Here is a 15,232-nt window from a genome sequence, read left to right on the forward strand (position 1 = left end):
TGGAATAGATATACTGGTTTGGTTTAAATCCTGCATCATGTCATAAGGTCTCTTGGTGGCTTCTAGGTGATGCTTGATGAAGGGAGCTGCCTTACAAGATACCTATAAGTTGCACACTTTTCCTTATCCAACCCTGGAAAACATATTTGCATATTTTCCCAGAATCCCCTAGTGGAGCGTCATTGGCTATATGTCTCGACACACCTACAAGGTGGCCTTAATTGGCAGTCTCCATAAGGAGAAGTCTTACTTCCTGACACAAAGCAGAGTAGAAAGGCTAGGCCATATATTTTACGTATCAGGATGTAGTTCTCTATAAGAAAGTCATCTGCTCTACATTAATGTATTATAAGTTTCTTAGTATTTCACATAATAACTTTTAAAGACTTCACCTCATTCTCTTCAATTACATGAATCCAAGATTGATTTTACAATAGTTTAACTTTATCTTCTCCCATAGGATATCGAGCAGACAGCATTGAGCTGCTCGTCAGGCCAAATGCCATATGACCTTTCAGGCTTCGCCCGGATGTGGGTGTTTTGTGTCGCTGTCCCCACAGTGACATTTTGTGCCCAATTACTAGATATCAAAATAGTGAAACTTCATAGTGGCAGCTGATGAATCTGTAACTAATTGCATGACTCGAAGTGTAGTGTAGTGAAAGGGACATTGTGTTATGGAGGCTTTGTAGAGCTGCTAGGGACAATGTTAGGATCAAAGCTACAAGTACAGGCAGTGCCAATTACCAAGACTGGAGGGGTGTCCTAGATATGGGAATCTATAATCGAGGGGAAGGGGATTAATAAAAGTGGTCACTAAAGGAACCCAAAGGAACCAGAGAGTAAAGGGGGAGTTATATGTGAAGGAAAAATACAAATGGGGGTATTATGTATTAATCGTGGACATCATTGGTGAGCGCTAAAATGAAGAGTGGGGGCACTATAAGTGAGGGGAATTCAGGGAGAAGGGCATTATATGTTAGCAGGCCACATTAGGGGGTATTATACACTCACCGGCCACTTTATTAGGTACACCTGTCCAACTGCTCGTTAACACTTAATTTCTAATCAGCCAATCACATGGCGGCAACTCAGTGCATTTAGGCATGTAGACATGGTCAAGACAATCTCCTGCAGTTCAAACTGAGCATCAGTATGGGGAAGAAAGGTGATTTGAGTGCCTTTGAACGTGGCATGGTTGTTGGTGTCAGAAGGGCTGGTCTGAGTATTTCAGAAACTGCTGATCTACTGGGATTTTCACGCACAACCATCTCTAGGGTTTACAGAGAATGGTTCGAAAAAGAAAAAACATCCCGTGAGCGGCAGTTCTGTGGGCGGAAATGCCTTGTTGATGCCAGAGATCAGAGGAGAATGGGCAGACTGGTTCGAGCTGATAGAAAGGCAACAGTGACTCAAATCGCCACCCGTTACAACCAAGGTAGGCAGAAAAGCATCTCTGAACGCACAGTACGTCGAACTTTGAGGCAAATGGGCTACAGCAGCAGAAGACCACACCGGGTGCCACTCCTTTCAGCTAAGAACAGGAAACTGAGGCTACAATTTGCACAAACTCATCGAAATTGGACAGTAGAAGATTGGAAAAACGTTGCCTGGTCTGATGAGTCTCGATTTCTGCTGCGACATTCGGATGGTAGGGTCAGAATTTGGCGTCAACAACATGAAAGCATGGATACATCCTGCCTTGTATCAACGGTTCAGGCTGGTGGTGGTGGTGACATGGTGTGGGGAATATTTTCTTGGCACTCTTTGGGCCCCTTGGTACCAATTGAGCATCGTTGCAACACCACAGCCTACCTGAGTATTGTTGCTGACCATGTCCATCCCTTTATGACCACAATGTACCCAACATCTGATGGCTACTTTCAGCAGGATAATGCGCCATGTCATAAAGCTGGAATCATCTCAGACTGGTTTCTTGAACATGACAATGAGGTCACTGTACTCAAATGGCCTCCACAGTCACCAGATCTCAATCCAATAGAGCATCTTTGGGATGTGGTGGAATGGGAGATTCGCATCATGGATGTGCAGCCGACAAATCTGGGGCAACTGTGTGATGCCATCATGTCAATATGGACCAAAATCTGGAATGCTTCCAGCACCTTGTTGAATCTATGCCACGAAGAATTGAGGCAGTTCTGAAGGCAAAAGGGGGTGCAACCCGTTACTAGCATGGTGTACCTAATAAAGTGGCCGGTGAGTGTATATGGGCTAGACAGTTTAGAGGCATTACACAGTTTGGGTTGATGACCTCAGGAATGAAGGAATATATAATGGGGGCCACAAGAAAGGGGCCATTGTACATGGTGGGGGTCATTATGGGGGTATTTTATAGAGTGTGGGGCCCCTAATGTAGGTATTATACATATATTGTAGCAAAGGACATGTATTGGAGCATATGAATGTTCATCTTGTGTCTTCTCTGGATCGCAAAACTTGGGAGCAATGTTAACTTGACCCCATAAAAAGCAACTATTCAGCAACTTCAGTGCTAGCATTATGCTATATGATTAGTTGGAGTTGATAGCCCTGACCACATAAGACATGTGAATGAGGCTCTGGAACTGATTAAAGTATAAGATTAAGTGGGAAACACTTGCAGTACTCCAACACCAGGTCAGACCAAGAGGTGTTGAAGCACCTGAATAATCGCAATTTCTTGCGCATTGCAAGAAATTGTGCTAATTCTCGCAACTATGCCAACCCCATGCCATGTGCCCATGCACCACGGCCAGCAGATACATCAGGAGATCTAGCGTATGTAAAACTCCCACCAGTCAGTTTATCTCAAGGGCATTGGATGTTTTATGTAGATTTCCCAATCTAAATCAAGATGTTGAAAAACTTTTCAAATACTTTATATGTTGTTTCCTTAGCCCAAGTGTGATTTTGGCATGGGGAGGGTTAATCGTACAGTTCTTCAAAACATCGCTGAAGCTGAGCTTGTATTTCCTCTGAAGTCAAAGCCTTTTTCTCCGAGAACATCTGACTGCCATAGATTTTTTTTCTGCAAAACTTCCATCCAAATGTCACATTTCAATCACAAATTGATTGAAGGCAATGGATTGCTTTTTCAGCATTGCACTCAGTGCTACGTAGCTGCAGCCAGCGATAGATTGAAGAGAGGCGCTGAAAAGCGGAGGGAAGGGGGGCTGGAGGGAAAAAGCCAACGTCTCTCAGGGATAAAGGCAGCATAGGGCGAATCGATGGGTTTAAGCCATTAGTGCCACCTTCCTTGCTTGGCACCTTCTTATAAACGAGCTTGAATAGATCATTTAGCTCAGTGCAGCTCTGGCAATCTGAGACCAATGCTTTTATGGAGACTGTGGTAGCAGAGCCGGCTTTGCTGAGACACTGCTGTGGAGATATAAATGGAGCCACACAGAAAAACTGTGATGTAAAAGATACAGTGAGCCGACAGCTGGCAATATTCACTATGTATACAGGTTCAATCTACAGCCAGACAAACCACCTGGTGTTCAACACATCACATATGCTCTCTGAAGCCTCAATTGTGGACAAGTGTATAATGTGGCTTAAAGGGAGTCTAAAACCTCCCCAATCGTTAAAATCTGCTGACAGCAAATTGTAGAGAAATGTACTGTAAGTTCAAAAATACTTTTTTAATTTTTTTATTTTTGTCCACTATGACGTTCCTGAGAAATTCTTATTTTAGTCCATCGGCTAATGAGCATGTCCTGAGCACCCGGAGCACTGATTTTCCTGCCTGGACCACTTCCCTCTGCATCAGATAAGGAAAAGATTTGAGAAGAAGAGGAAAGTGGTAAAGAAAAGAACAGCAGTGCTCCAGATTCTGAGGACACAAACCCCCTGATGCACTAACTGCCTCAATAACATACAGATTAAACTGGGAATGTCTTGGAAATTGCATAATGGACAGAAATCCATTATGTATGTTAGGAATCAGGAAAAACCATGTTGCCAGCTGATTATAACACTTGGTGGTGGTGGGGTGGTAGACTCCCTTGAAAAACGACCAGTTATCTCCCCTGACATATCTGCTTAAGTGTATACTTATATTCCTCATAAAAAAATAACATTTGTGGAGCATATTCGCCATATTACAATCATTTTATACTGTTCCTCCGTTATTCCTTGCAATGAATGGATGTTACAATTCCCTTAGTGAAAAGGGTGTATCCTTTCACAATCTGACATGATTCATTCATAACTTACATGTAGGAATATCTTTTTGTATACTGTATTGGTATAATGGGAAAAAAATGTTTTGGGGTATTTAATATCTGCTGCTCCTACTAAAAGGAGCTTAATGTATGTTGTGTTATCATTGGGTGCAATGGGGCAGGCTTTTCATAGTACTGGTAAAGGGTAATAAATCGGGTGCATTTTTCACATATTAAAAGGATTGGCCACTTTGCAATACTGCTATCCCTTGTACTCTGCATGCTGCCCTCTGCATACACATAGCTCTACTCTATTGAGGCAGTGCCGGGTGTCCATGTGACATCACTCTCACACAGTCCTTCCCCTTCAGCCCTTTCATCCACTTCCTGGAAGCTGCACTCTGGCTGAGCCAGGGAGGGGCAGGAGGAGGGGTGAGTCATGATGTGAAGGGATGGGGGAAGTGAGTGCTTTTCCAGCTCCACCTGTTCAGCAGATCTCAGGCATGTAAATAATAAAGTTCAGAAGAAAAGAGCTGCAAAGCTATAAAAAATGCTTTATTGTAATAATACCAATACACGTGATTATACAAATGTATACCATATACCGTAACTGAGATGATCAAAAACCACAGAGTACATAAGCCCCCCTTAGTAAGCCCAAAGACCAAAAAATGCCAATATCTCTAAGTAAATATCCTGTCAAAAAAGTAAAGCAATCGAGGGTATGATAACTATTGCTCAATATACAGGAAATGACAACCGGAGGTACCTTCCGGCATCAAAGTATCCATATATCCGCAATACATTCACCTGAAAGCACGGTGATGGGCAATCAATGAGCAATCCAGGAGGTCCAGTAATACACATATAAATAATAAAGGATAATAGCGGTGGACTAATTACAATAGTAAGTTGCAGATCTGCTTAATGACTTGAGAAACATTCATGTGCAGGGTAATAAAGGCACACAGGCAACTTAAATATAGGAATGGCCAATCCAGTTAACAATACCTGCTTGTAGAATAGGCAAACAAGAGTCTTAACACTAAATAATCTCCCACAGTAAGATTGTACATTGGGAAAATACAGAGACATGGGTTCTTATTACTAAAAAGCAAAGTGCTGAGGAGTAATAATGTATCTAAGGAGATTTTTGTTCTTGTCTTTAATGGATTATCAGGAGACATTCACAAATTCAGCGTTCAGAGATCGAAAGAGCTTTACAGAAAATATTACACCAGACACAAATCCCCTGGTGGACCATGAAAGGTAGAGGAACCTGAAATGAATGCTCTCCGGTAAGGGATCAATTTGGTTGCTAAAAGAGCCTATTAACCAACATTTGATGAAGCACCGTTCAGAATATGAAACCAGAAGTGTGTTAAGTAGGCCCCTTATGAATGACGTGGAAATAAGGACGTGGTAGAGATTGGCGAAAAGAAAAAACAACTAATGGAGAAGCTAAACTTGATGATACAGTAGATAAGAAGTAGAGGAGCCTTGTGTACTGTAATTTATGTCATTTCATTTCTGAAAACTCTTAAAGACAGGCACTTGAGAGCAGTAATGACAAGAGGATGGTTCGTCAAAGAAAGCCGGACACTTAACCCTTACGACGCCTGTATGACTTGTGAGCTCATCACCTGTGGCTGGACAGACAGTGAGGGCCAGCATCAGGAGACAGACACGCGGCTGGACGGATAGAGTGTATCACTACATGAATCATTTATGGGTCAGTCTCTTGTACATAATTGACCTCACTTTGATGTGTTGTTATGAATTATTAAACAGAAAGAACGTCTTGTCCAACAGAGCTACAATGCTGGATGCATGTATATTTTCATTATGTATCACCACCTATCATACATGGAACAAAGTGACTTTGTGTGTTTATTTGTATAATCTCAGCTCCTTAAAGGGACTGTCTGCTTTAGAAAACCTATACTGTAAGTTATTTTATGCTACAGCTTTTAGGTGTAAGATCCCGCGTAAAAATAGCTATTTATAACCATTGAAAGGAGGGTGTCATACAGCTTTTCACAGGACTTTTATAAATCATTATTATTATGAATCACCTGCATTACCCTTCTTGATCCCCCCTGTCTCCAAACCCTGGAGAAAGTCTGGCATATGAGCTGTGGATAGTCTCTATTACGCACACTCAGAGGTCAGTAACCAAAGTGGCATCCACCATAGAGTTGAATCACCTCTGCTCAAAGGGCTTCAACAAAGGGAAAACTTAGAGCACATTAAAAAATCAGCTCCCTCTTCAGAGTATCTGGGGCACACATTTGCTAAAAACTAATCTAAGAACAAAGCTACTTTTCGTTTATCAGGTAATATACACAACATATATGTCTTAATTCATACTAGGAAATTCTCTGGGGCTTCTATGAGGCTACTGTAACAGTGATCTCCTCCCAGAAGTGAATGGGGGATTCCAGGATAACTTTTGTTACCTAGTTCTGATCAGTGGGGGACCCAGAGTGATATAAAACTGGAGATTAGATCCTGAAAATCAGTTGAACTTTTAACTGACTTTCTGTGCTGCAACAGAAAACCGCAGATACTAAAAATTTATACCACAGCTTTGGAAATATATGCTATGTATACGTGAGATTATAGTGCAAAAGGACTGCATTAAACAGTGGAACCAAGCCTGCCTGATGTCTGAGGCGAGCCATAGAGGGAGCACAGAGGCGGCCGGCGGGGGCGGAGCTCCGTGCCGGCGGTGGGAGCCAGACAGAGGGTTGCAACGCGGTCTCATCCGGTGTGTGGGAGCTCAGTGCCAGCCGGCGGGAAGTGGGAAAGTGGGAGGACGGTGCTGCCCCCTCGTTTAGCAGGAGGTGCGCCACCTGAGGTGAGATGCTCAACTCGCTTCATGGCAGGTGCACCCCTGCATGTGCATTACCTTTACATTATTAATGTAATGCATTCATTTGAAGCACAAACTGTTCATACCTGTAACAAGCCCTCAGTTGTGAAAAGCAAGTTCCGTACTGGTTTTCAGCATCTTAATATACAAAACCAACATCCCCATTGACTCAATAAACCACTCCCAGGAATTGGTCAAGCATATTAACAATCTCCAGATAATGTTTCTTTCATGGCCCAGCCACCACACTGAGACATGAAAGATACATTCTCTGTAAGGTGTTCATCTGCTTGACAATGTATTTTAGTAGTTTATTAGTGTGATTTCTGCTGATGGGTTCCCTCTAAATACCCCTCAACAAAAAAAAAATGGAGTTGGAAATGCGCAACCGTGGTAATATAGTCTCATCCAGAACACTTGAGCTGATGTGTGGCAAAATACTGACACACAAGACATTATACAAGGCATGAAAAAGTCACAATTCCTGGTGCACACATTGGAATTTAAGACGTTTTACACAGTGGCCTAGCCACATTTACACAATAGCTGAATTCTAAGGACCTGGCTTAGACTTTTATTCTTGCACAGAGGTGATAAGCTGGAGCCTCTTACTAATTCCAGCATGTCTTATAACAATGTGCCGATGATAAAGATTGAGTGTGTAAAACTACCGCCAGTTGCAGTTACCAGGCCTAACCAGTAATGTGTCCCGTAAATTGGCAAACAAACTTGTAGAAACCTTTAGCGATTCATATATATCTAATTTATAACTGATTGGGGGCTAATTAGGAGAACAGCAGTGTTTAGAGATGAGCCGGACTAGATTACTGTATATAAATTATAAGTGATATTAGAATGAGAGTCACAGGGAGCAGATCAGCCGGACCAATAATTCATGAATACAGGATCAATGGGAATGTGGAAGAAGACTTCAGTAACTGATGTCCGGTATCAAAATAATGCACCAGGGTCAGTAAGGTTCAGCTGCGGGATGTCCAAGGAAGATTAATGCTGCCATTATGTGAACGATCAGCGGATGGAGCTGGGGAGCAGTTATTGTATTTTATGTGATTTACAGGGGCAACAAATGCAATTAACAGGAAACTTATGGCCCAAATAAAAGACAGAAAAGAAGGAAGATCCACATATTATCCACAAAGTTCAAGCACCAATCTGCACAGCAATCAACATGGTTTACCACTGTGGTATCACAGGTTGCATGAGGGCACTGCCAGGATTTTGGTTATTACTTTACTACTTTAGCCACATTCAGAGCTGCATTCGCAATATCACTGAAGTGTCTGAATATCAGAAAATAACGAACACCTTAGGAGGATTCAGGGCTGTGTCCAGTCCCAGGTATAATACTTCATCTGTAGAGATGAGCGAGTATACTCGTCCGAGCTTGATGCTCGTTCGAGTATTAAGATACTCGAAACGGCTCGTTGCTCGGACGAGTATTTCCCCTGCTCGAGATCGAGCATTTAATTAAAAAAACACAGTGAAGAACAATGAAGAATAGAATAAAAACAGTGAACACAGTGAACACAGGATCATTTAAGTGAAAAACACAGTGAAAAACACAGTGAAGAATAGATTACAGATGCTCGGCACATCTGCTTACCTGTTGGAAGATACGCGCGGAACGGTGCGAACAAAATAGTATGTGAAGAACAATATATATGTGTGAAGAACACATTGAAGAACACAGGGAGCAGCACAGAGACACCGGGGAGCAGCACAGAGACACCGGGGAAGCGGCAGCACGGAGACATCGGGGGGCAGCACGGAGACATGGGGCAGCACGGAGACATGGCGGAGCGGCACGAAGACATGGGGGAGCGGCACGGAGACATGGGGGAGCGGCACGGAGACATCGGGGAGTGGCGGCACGGAGACATCGGGGAGCGGCGGCACGGAGACATCGGGGAGCGGCGGCACGGAGACATGGGGGAGCAGCGGCACGGAGACATGTGGCAGCTGAGTCACGGTGACATGGGGCAGCGGCGGCACGGGGACATGTGGCAGCGGCGGCACGGAGACATGTGGCAGCGGCGGCACGGGGACAAGTTCAAATCTTATCTAGATGAGGTTATTCTAAAAAGTGTCAATTATTTTGTGGATACTTCTTTTGATCCCCACAGAGCACAGCTCAGCAATAGTTGTCACAGGGTCAAATGGGCTAGAATCCAGCCACAACCTAAAGTTGTAATAGTAATGTGCTAAAAACTTTAGTACTAAGAACTTCATGTTAACTGAAGAATTTTATGTAACACCTCTGGTAGTTCTCACTACCAATCTAAAGTTGTTTGTTCGAAAAAAAAAAAACAAAGTTCTCGAGAAAAGATTCTCGGCAATTTTTAAAATTAGAATATGTATAAATGTCTGTTTTCTGTATGGAAGCCAAGTCAACATTCATATAAAGTGTTTTGCACAATGTTTGCTGAAATTAACACATGAAATGACGATTGGCAAAACAGCTCGAATTTTGGTCTAAAATAGCAGAATTTAAGTTAACTTTGCTAAAGATACAGTTGGAAGAGATAGAGCACAGGACATGCAGAGCATCACAGAGATGGAAAGTAGAAGTGAACTTACTTTCAGACATCTTGCGGAACTTGTCCTTTGACATAAATCCCAAAGTCTGACCGAATTCTGAAAAAGAACAAACAAAAACATTAAGTATCTCAAAGGTGATGACATTAAATCTCTCACAAATATTATAGAAATTTAATAAAGAAAGGAAGAATGAAATAATCTCCGTCAAATGTCACAATTCTCCCTACAAACTAAATATTCTGTGCCCCCCATCCCAAAAGTACATTTGGAGAGACCCTTTAAGTCACTGCTGATAATCTGACATCTGCAATTGTGAAACTGTCTCATCTTTAAAACATTTTAGTATGTTAACAATTCGCACTCACAAAGGAGAAATATTAAGATTGTTAAAATCAAATAAAAAAGTCTACTAGTAAGATGCAGAATAAGGATTTACAAAGTTTTACTTTCATAAAAAATGGAGATTAAGCCTCAATGATGGCTCAGATATTAGAATAGTCTATAGGCAGAAATATCTGCAATGACGTCACCAGTGATAATGAGGATTTATAAGACAAGCGCCACTTCTTACAGGACGCCACACATCACGTGATTACCGGTAACTGCTGCTTGCAGCCTGAGATTTGTCCATTACAAAATGCACAATGACACGTTAATGAACGACAATTAATTGAGCCTTTATGACTCTTCTCCTGCACCCACTTTGTTTTATGTGGACACATTAAATTGATGAATTCTCCACCTAACATTCCAGGCCGTTCCCCGGCCATTACTAAGTCTCAATCACTACATGAACGTGGACCACCGCCGCACTCCAAGCTCCTATATTAACTCTAAATCCTAAATGTAAAGAAGAAAAGGACTCAGGACTGAGCTCTATCTTTTCTATGGCAATTGATGCGTGAAAACGCATTTCACTTGCATGAGTGTACTGAGAGTGCAATGCGTTTTTGAGGCATCTCCATAGACTTGTATGGTGCGTTTTTCACGCGTGTCACTTGTAAAAGTAGAGCATGCTGAGATTTCAACGCACGTTAAAAAAAATGCAAGTCTGAAAAAGCTCATTGATTACAATGGGTCAGAGTGCAATGCAAGTTCTGCACGTCAAAAGCATGCGCAGAGCACGCGCGTGGAAAACGCAAGTGTGGAAGGGGCCTTAGTGATTAGCTTTTCGCTCCAGCACCCTTGATCTGGTCATGCAGTATACATAATTGTAAATACAGTTTTTTGCTACCCGTTGCTACTAATATCACTATGAATGCAACTTTGGATGTGACTGGAGTCTAAAATCAGTTCACGATAAGCATAGCAAATATTTTGCAGTCGCTGGATTGATTAATATTACAATTATAATTTATAATTAGTCACATTTAATCATGAGGGTGTAAACACATGTAGCAACGGGCACAGCAGGAGACACCTGACCCTTATTTGCCCTTTTTTGCCCATATTGTACCAATTGCTGTGACCCATAAACAAACAGCTCTGCCATATGTTTCTGACAATCCTGGCAATATTCCTGGGTTGACTCTGCCAAGACACATGACTGAATAATAGCGTGATACAGAAATAATTAGCTCCTGTCACCGAGATCTTACAGGCTAATTCCACTGCCCTGGGGCCCAGACTACAGCAAAAACAAAGATTTAATATTAATCAGCATCAGCAAGCGCTGAACTTAAGATTCGCATCACCTGCACCGCTCGGCCCAGATCCGGGAAGAATGTCTGTAGTGTTTTATTCATGACAAGATTTACTAAACCTTGTTAATCTTTAGTGCACCTGAGGGTCTGTCCAAGTGCACAGAAGATAAGGTGCGCTGCAGGTTCTGGAGAATGATAGCAGATCAGGGATGAAGGGAATTGGAGAGGAGAAGTCTCTCACAAGTAGGTCAACAAGTCTCATGGAGAAAGTTACAGAGGATTCGCAGGCCAGTGCTGTGACCTTACTTAAAAACTTAGAAACTTCTTATTGTTGCCTTGGGCCAAGTGAACATCCATTGTGGTAAGACAGAAACAGATGCAGTTTTGTCATGGTGCTGAGGTATGTAGGTTCTGGGAAATGGTCTCAATACAAACTACATTGTTTCAATTAAAGACAGGTGGTCCAACCAACCAAAACCAAAAATGCTTGCATATGTATTCTCCCTACGGAGAACATGTTGTGGTTTACAAATAGCCCCAAAATATGCAAAATATAATTGCAATAAATTAATCCCTAACATTACCAGCTTCCTTTATGCCATAATTCTATATTACACACAAGACTTGACCCCCTGTAATTTGTTGCCTTTTCAGATTTAAAGTGTAACAAAAAATTTGTGAAAGCTCAATAGAGCAGATGGTAAAAGTTAATGTTGTAATATACTTTAAAGAGAGCCTGTCAGGGTGATTCGGGGGACTAAACCACCCAAAGGTCCTTATGGACCAGTGGTTTAGTGCCCTGAATTGCCCTCTATGAGGTCCCTATGATGGCGCAATTTAAAAAAAAACTTGCCTTCACTCCTGAGCTCCATGCGCCGGCCAGCACTCTTCTGCAAGTGAAGTGGAGGAGTCACAGTGCACATGATGCACATGCCGGAAACAGCTGCAGATGTGAGTCCAATGTGCCTCATTGGACTTGCATCTAGGAAAGTATATATATATTTTTTACATTGGGACCACGTAGAGACCTCATACAGGCTGATCTGGGACCCTAAACCACAGGTTTAGGGCCCAAATTGGCATAACAAGGACTCTTTAACCCCTTATCACCGACACTAGTTTTCAGCTCAATGACCAGACTCAATTTTTCAAATCTGACATGTCTCACGATAATTGGTTATAACTTTGGAACGCTTTAACATATCCTGGTGATTTTAAGAATGTTTTCTCGTGACACATTGTACTTCATGTTAGTTATAAAATGTAAGTGATAAGTTTTGCGATTCGTTCTGAAAAAAAGTGAAAATTTGGCAAAAGTTTGTAAAAATTCTTCATTTTCCAAGTTTGAAATGTTCTGCTTTCCAGACAGGAAGTAAAACTACCCAAAAAGCTTGATAATTAACATTTACGAAATGTCTGCTTTATGTTGAGATGATATTTTATGCATCCTGTCATTTTTCTAGCATGTTATGAGGTGCAGAACTTTAGGTGCGATTTTTCTAATTTTCATGAAAATTGCCAAAACTCACATTTTAAGGAACAACTCAGCTTTCAAGGCCTAAATAATAGTAAAACCACATAAATGACCCCACTATGTATGTAAAACAACTTCTATTAAGTCCATTAACCCTTTAAGTGTTGCACATGGGTTAAAACAATATGGACCTGCGATTTAGAAACTATGGAATTTTTTTTGAAAATACATTCATTTAGGCCAAACTGACAGTTTCAGAATGCACTGCAACTTTTGATGGCCAATTCCTCCTGAGTGTATTGATACCCCATATGTGGTGGTAAACTTCTGTACGGGCGCACGGCCGAGTGTAGAATGAATGGAGGCGCCATTCACAGCAGATTTGTATTGTCACATTGTACAACCTATACATTTTTATTTTTTTTGGTAATGCAAACATATGAGGGCTTATTTTTTACGGGATGAGATACAATGTATAGATAATTCATTTTGGGGGTCTATAGCTTATTCATGAGATTTTATTAACTATTTCAAGGGGGCACAAACAAAATCATCAATTTTTATTTTGGATTTTTAGCATTTTTTCCCCCCGCTCACTGTAACATAAAAATAATATTTTATCTTTATTCTCTGGTTCACTACGATTGCGGTGATACCTCATTTATATAGTTTTTCTTATCTTTGCTCAATTTTCTTGAGCAAAACCAATATTGGAGAATATCGCAATAGTTTTTACTATTGACAACTTTTTCGGGCCATAACTTCTGTATTTTTCTGTTGTCAGACCTCGTTGAGGGCTTATTTTTTGCGAAAAGAGTTATTCTTTTCAGTCGTATCATATTAGGGAACGTAACTTTTTTGATCACTTTTTAGAACATTTTTTGTGATGGTGTTTGATGAAAAATTGTATATTACGGGAAGTTTTTCGAGTTTTTTTTTACGTCGTTCAACGAGCAGGTTCAAGATTGATTTAGATTTATTGTACAGATTGATACGGACGCGGTGATACCAAATATGTATGTGTTTTTGTGTTTTATATACTTTATTTGCATTTCATGTGTAACTGGGGAGATTATGGGACTTTTATTTTATTTATCTAATTATATTATAAAATTACTTACAATTGCTCAGTTACTTACAGCCGGGTCCTGCCAGGAAGGCAGAACCCGGCGGGTAGAGGAGCCAGAAGCCCGGGGTCACTCGTCTGAACCTGGGGCTGCGGCAGGAGAGATCCACGCGGAACACGCTTACACGTCGCGGCGTGTAAGGGGTTAAACACCAATCCCGGGTGTTAGTGCCGGGTCTGGGCTGTAAGATCACAGCCTGACACCGGCACCAGCGAGACCCGGTGTCCCGAAATCTTCTTTGACGTGCCGCCGTAGAAAGGCGTACGTGTCAGAAGAAGTACCCTTAATGACCGCCGTAAAAAACCGATAGGGCGGACATTAAGGGGTTAAAAAAGAAATCTGTTTCTGTGTCCTTCTTTTCCCCCTGCCTTTCTTCCTTATTTAAGCAGTTTGTGTAAATCAGCTTTCTGTTCTGTATGCACTGACAGTTGAGATATAAAGGATTTAAAGGGATTGGCTGGAATAAGAAAATGATATGTGGATACAAACAATAAAGCACTTGCACTAATCTCCACTGGCGTTGCCATTCATCCGCGGCGCTGCCCCTCACTCCTGGGTCTCTGTATGTTTACAGAGGCTGGCAGGGCCACTTCGTGCAATGCCATTTGCCTGCTTCAGTCTGAATTTCAGGCTCCAGCAAGCGCTCAGGAGTGGTCTAGACAGCACTGCCACCCTCTGTAAACATAGACCATGCACTGATGAGCATTCCAAGGGTGAACGCGAAGACCAGAGGAGGTGAGTAGAAGTGTTATATTTTTTTATGACATCCACAGCCATATATACAATTTTTTAATCCTGACATCTTCTTTAATGATTTACAAAGAGTCCCATGATATTGTATTCTCCTCAGAGAGTTGAATCAACCTTGGAAATATTCTCTAGATATGGAAAGATTTATTAATTAGCGTTCTTATCTGTCTGACAAGGATGTACCTCAGAAGGTTACACCGCATAAACACCCATATATGGAGTATAAGAAAAATAGTATTGTGCATTCTCCATATACTGTATATATAAAGAATACAAGTAGTATTGTGCTATGAGTATCAATGCTGAGGTGTGTAGGGCTGGAAACTTTTCTGCCTTTACAAGGCAGTATCAAACTTGATGGGTGGTTTGGCTGGCTAAGGAACCCAGCAGGAGCTTTAGCCCATGGGCTGCTTCCCAGATGCCCATATTATGATCCACTATTGTGTCCAACCCTACATGATCCTTGGAAAGTGCATACATAGTGATCTTCATAAGGGTGGCAAAAGACAGCAAATGAAAGAGCTTTCATGTTTACTGTAGGCATGGGAGAACTGTTGTTCCAGTGGGAAAATGTTGGACGGGGCTGACGCAATGATGGGTTAAAGCAGACATATCCATTTAGAGGCCAGGAGCCTCAT

General features: G+C 41.7%; 1 protein-coding gene across 2 annotated transcripts in view; it reads right to left on the reverse strand.

Moving 5' to 3' along the window:
• Positions 1 to 15,232, reverse strand: part of KIRREL3 (kirre like nephrin family adhesion molecule 3) — a 535,939-nt gene that overhangs the window by 191,656 nt on the left and 329,051 nt on the right. For both annotated transcript variants that reach the window (XM_072156677.1, XM_072156678.1), the window contains exon 2: positions 9,640 to 9,696. In XM_072156677.1, the coding sequence (XP_072012778.1) occupies positions 9,640 to 9,696 (57 nt within the window). The remainder of the gene's footprint in view (positions 1 to 9,639; positions 9,697 to 15,232) is intronic.

Source organism: Engystomops pustulosus, chromosome 6 (assembly GCF_040894005.1).
Source record: "Engystomops pustulosus chromosome 6, aEngPut4.maternal, whole genome shotgun sequence".
In the NCBI taxonomy this organism is placed as follows: domain Eukaryota; kingdom Metazoa; phylum Chordata; class Amphibia; order Anura; family Leptodactylidae; genus Engystomops; species Engystomops pustulosus.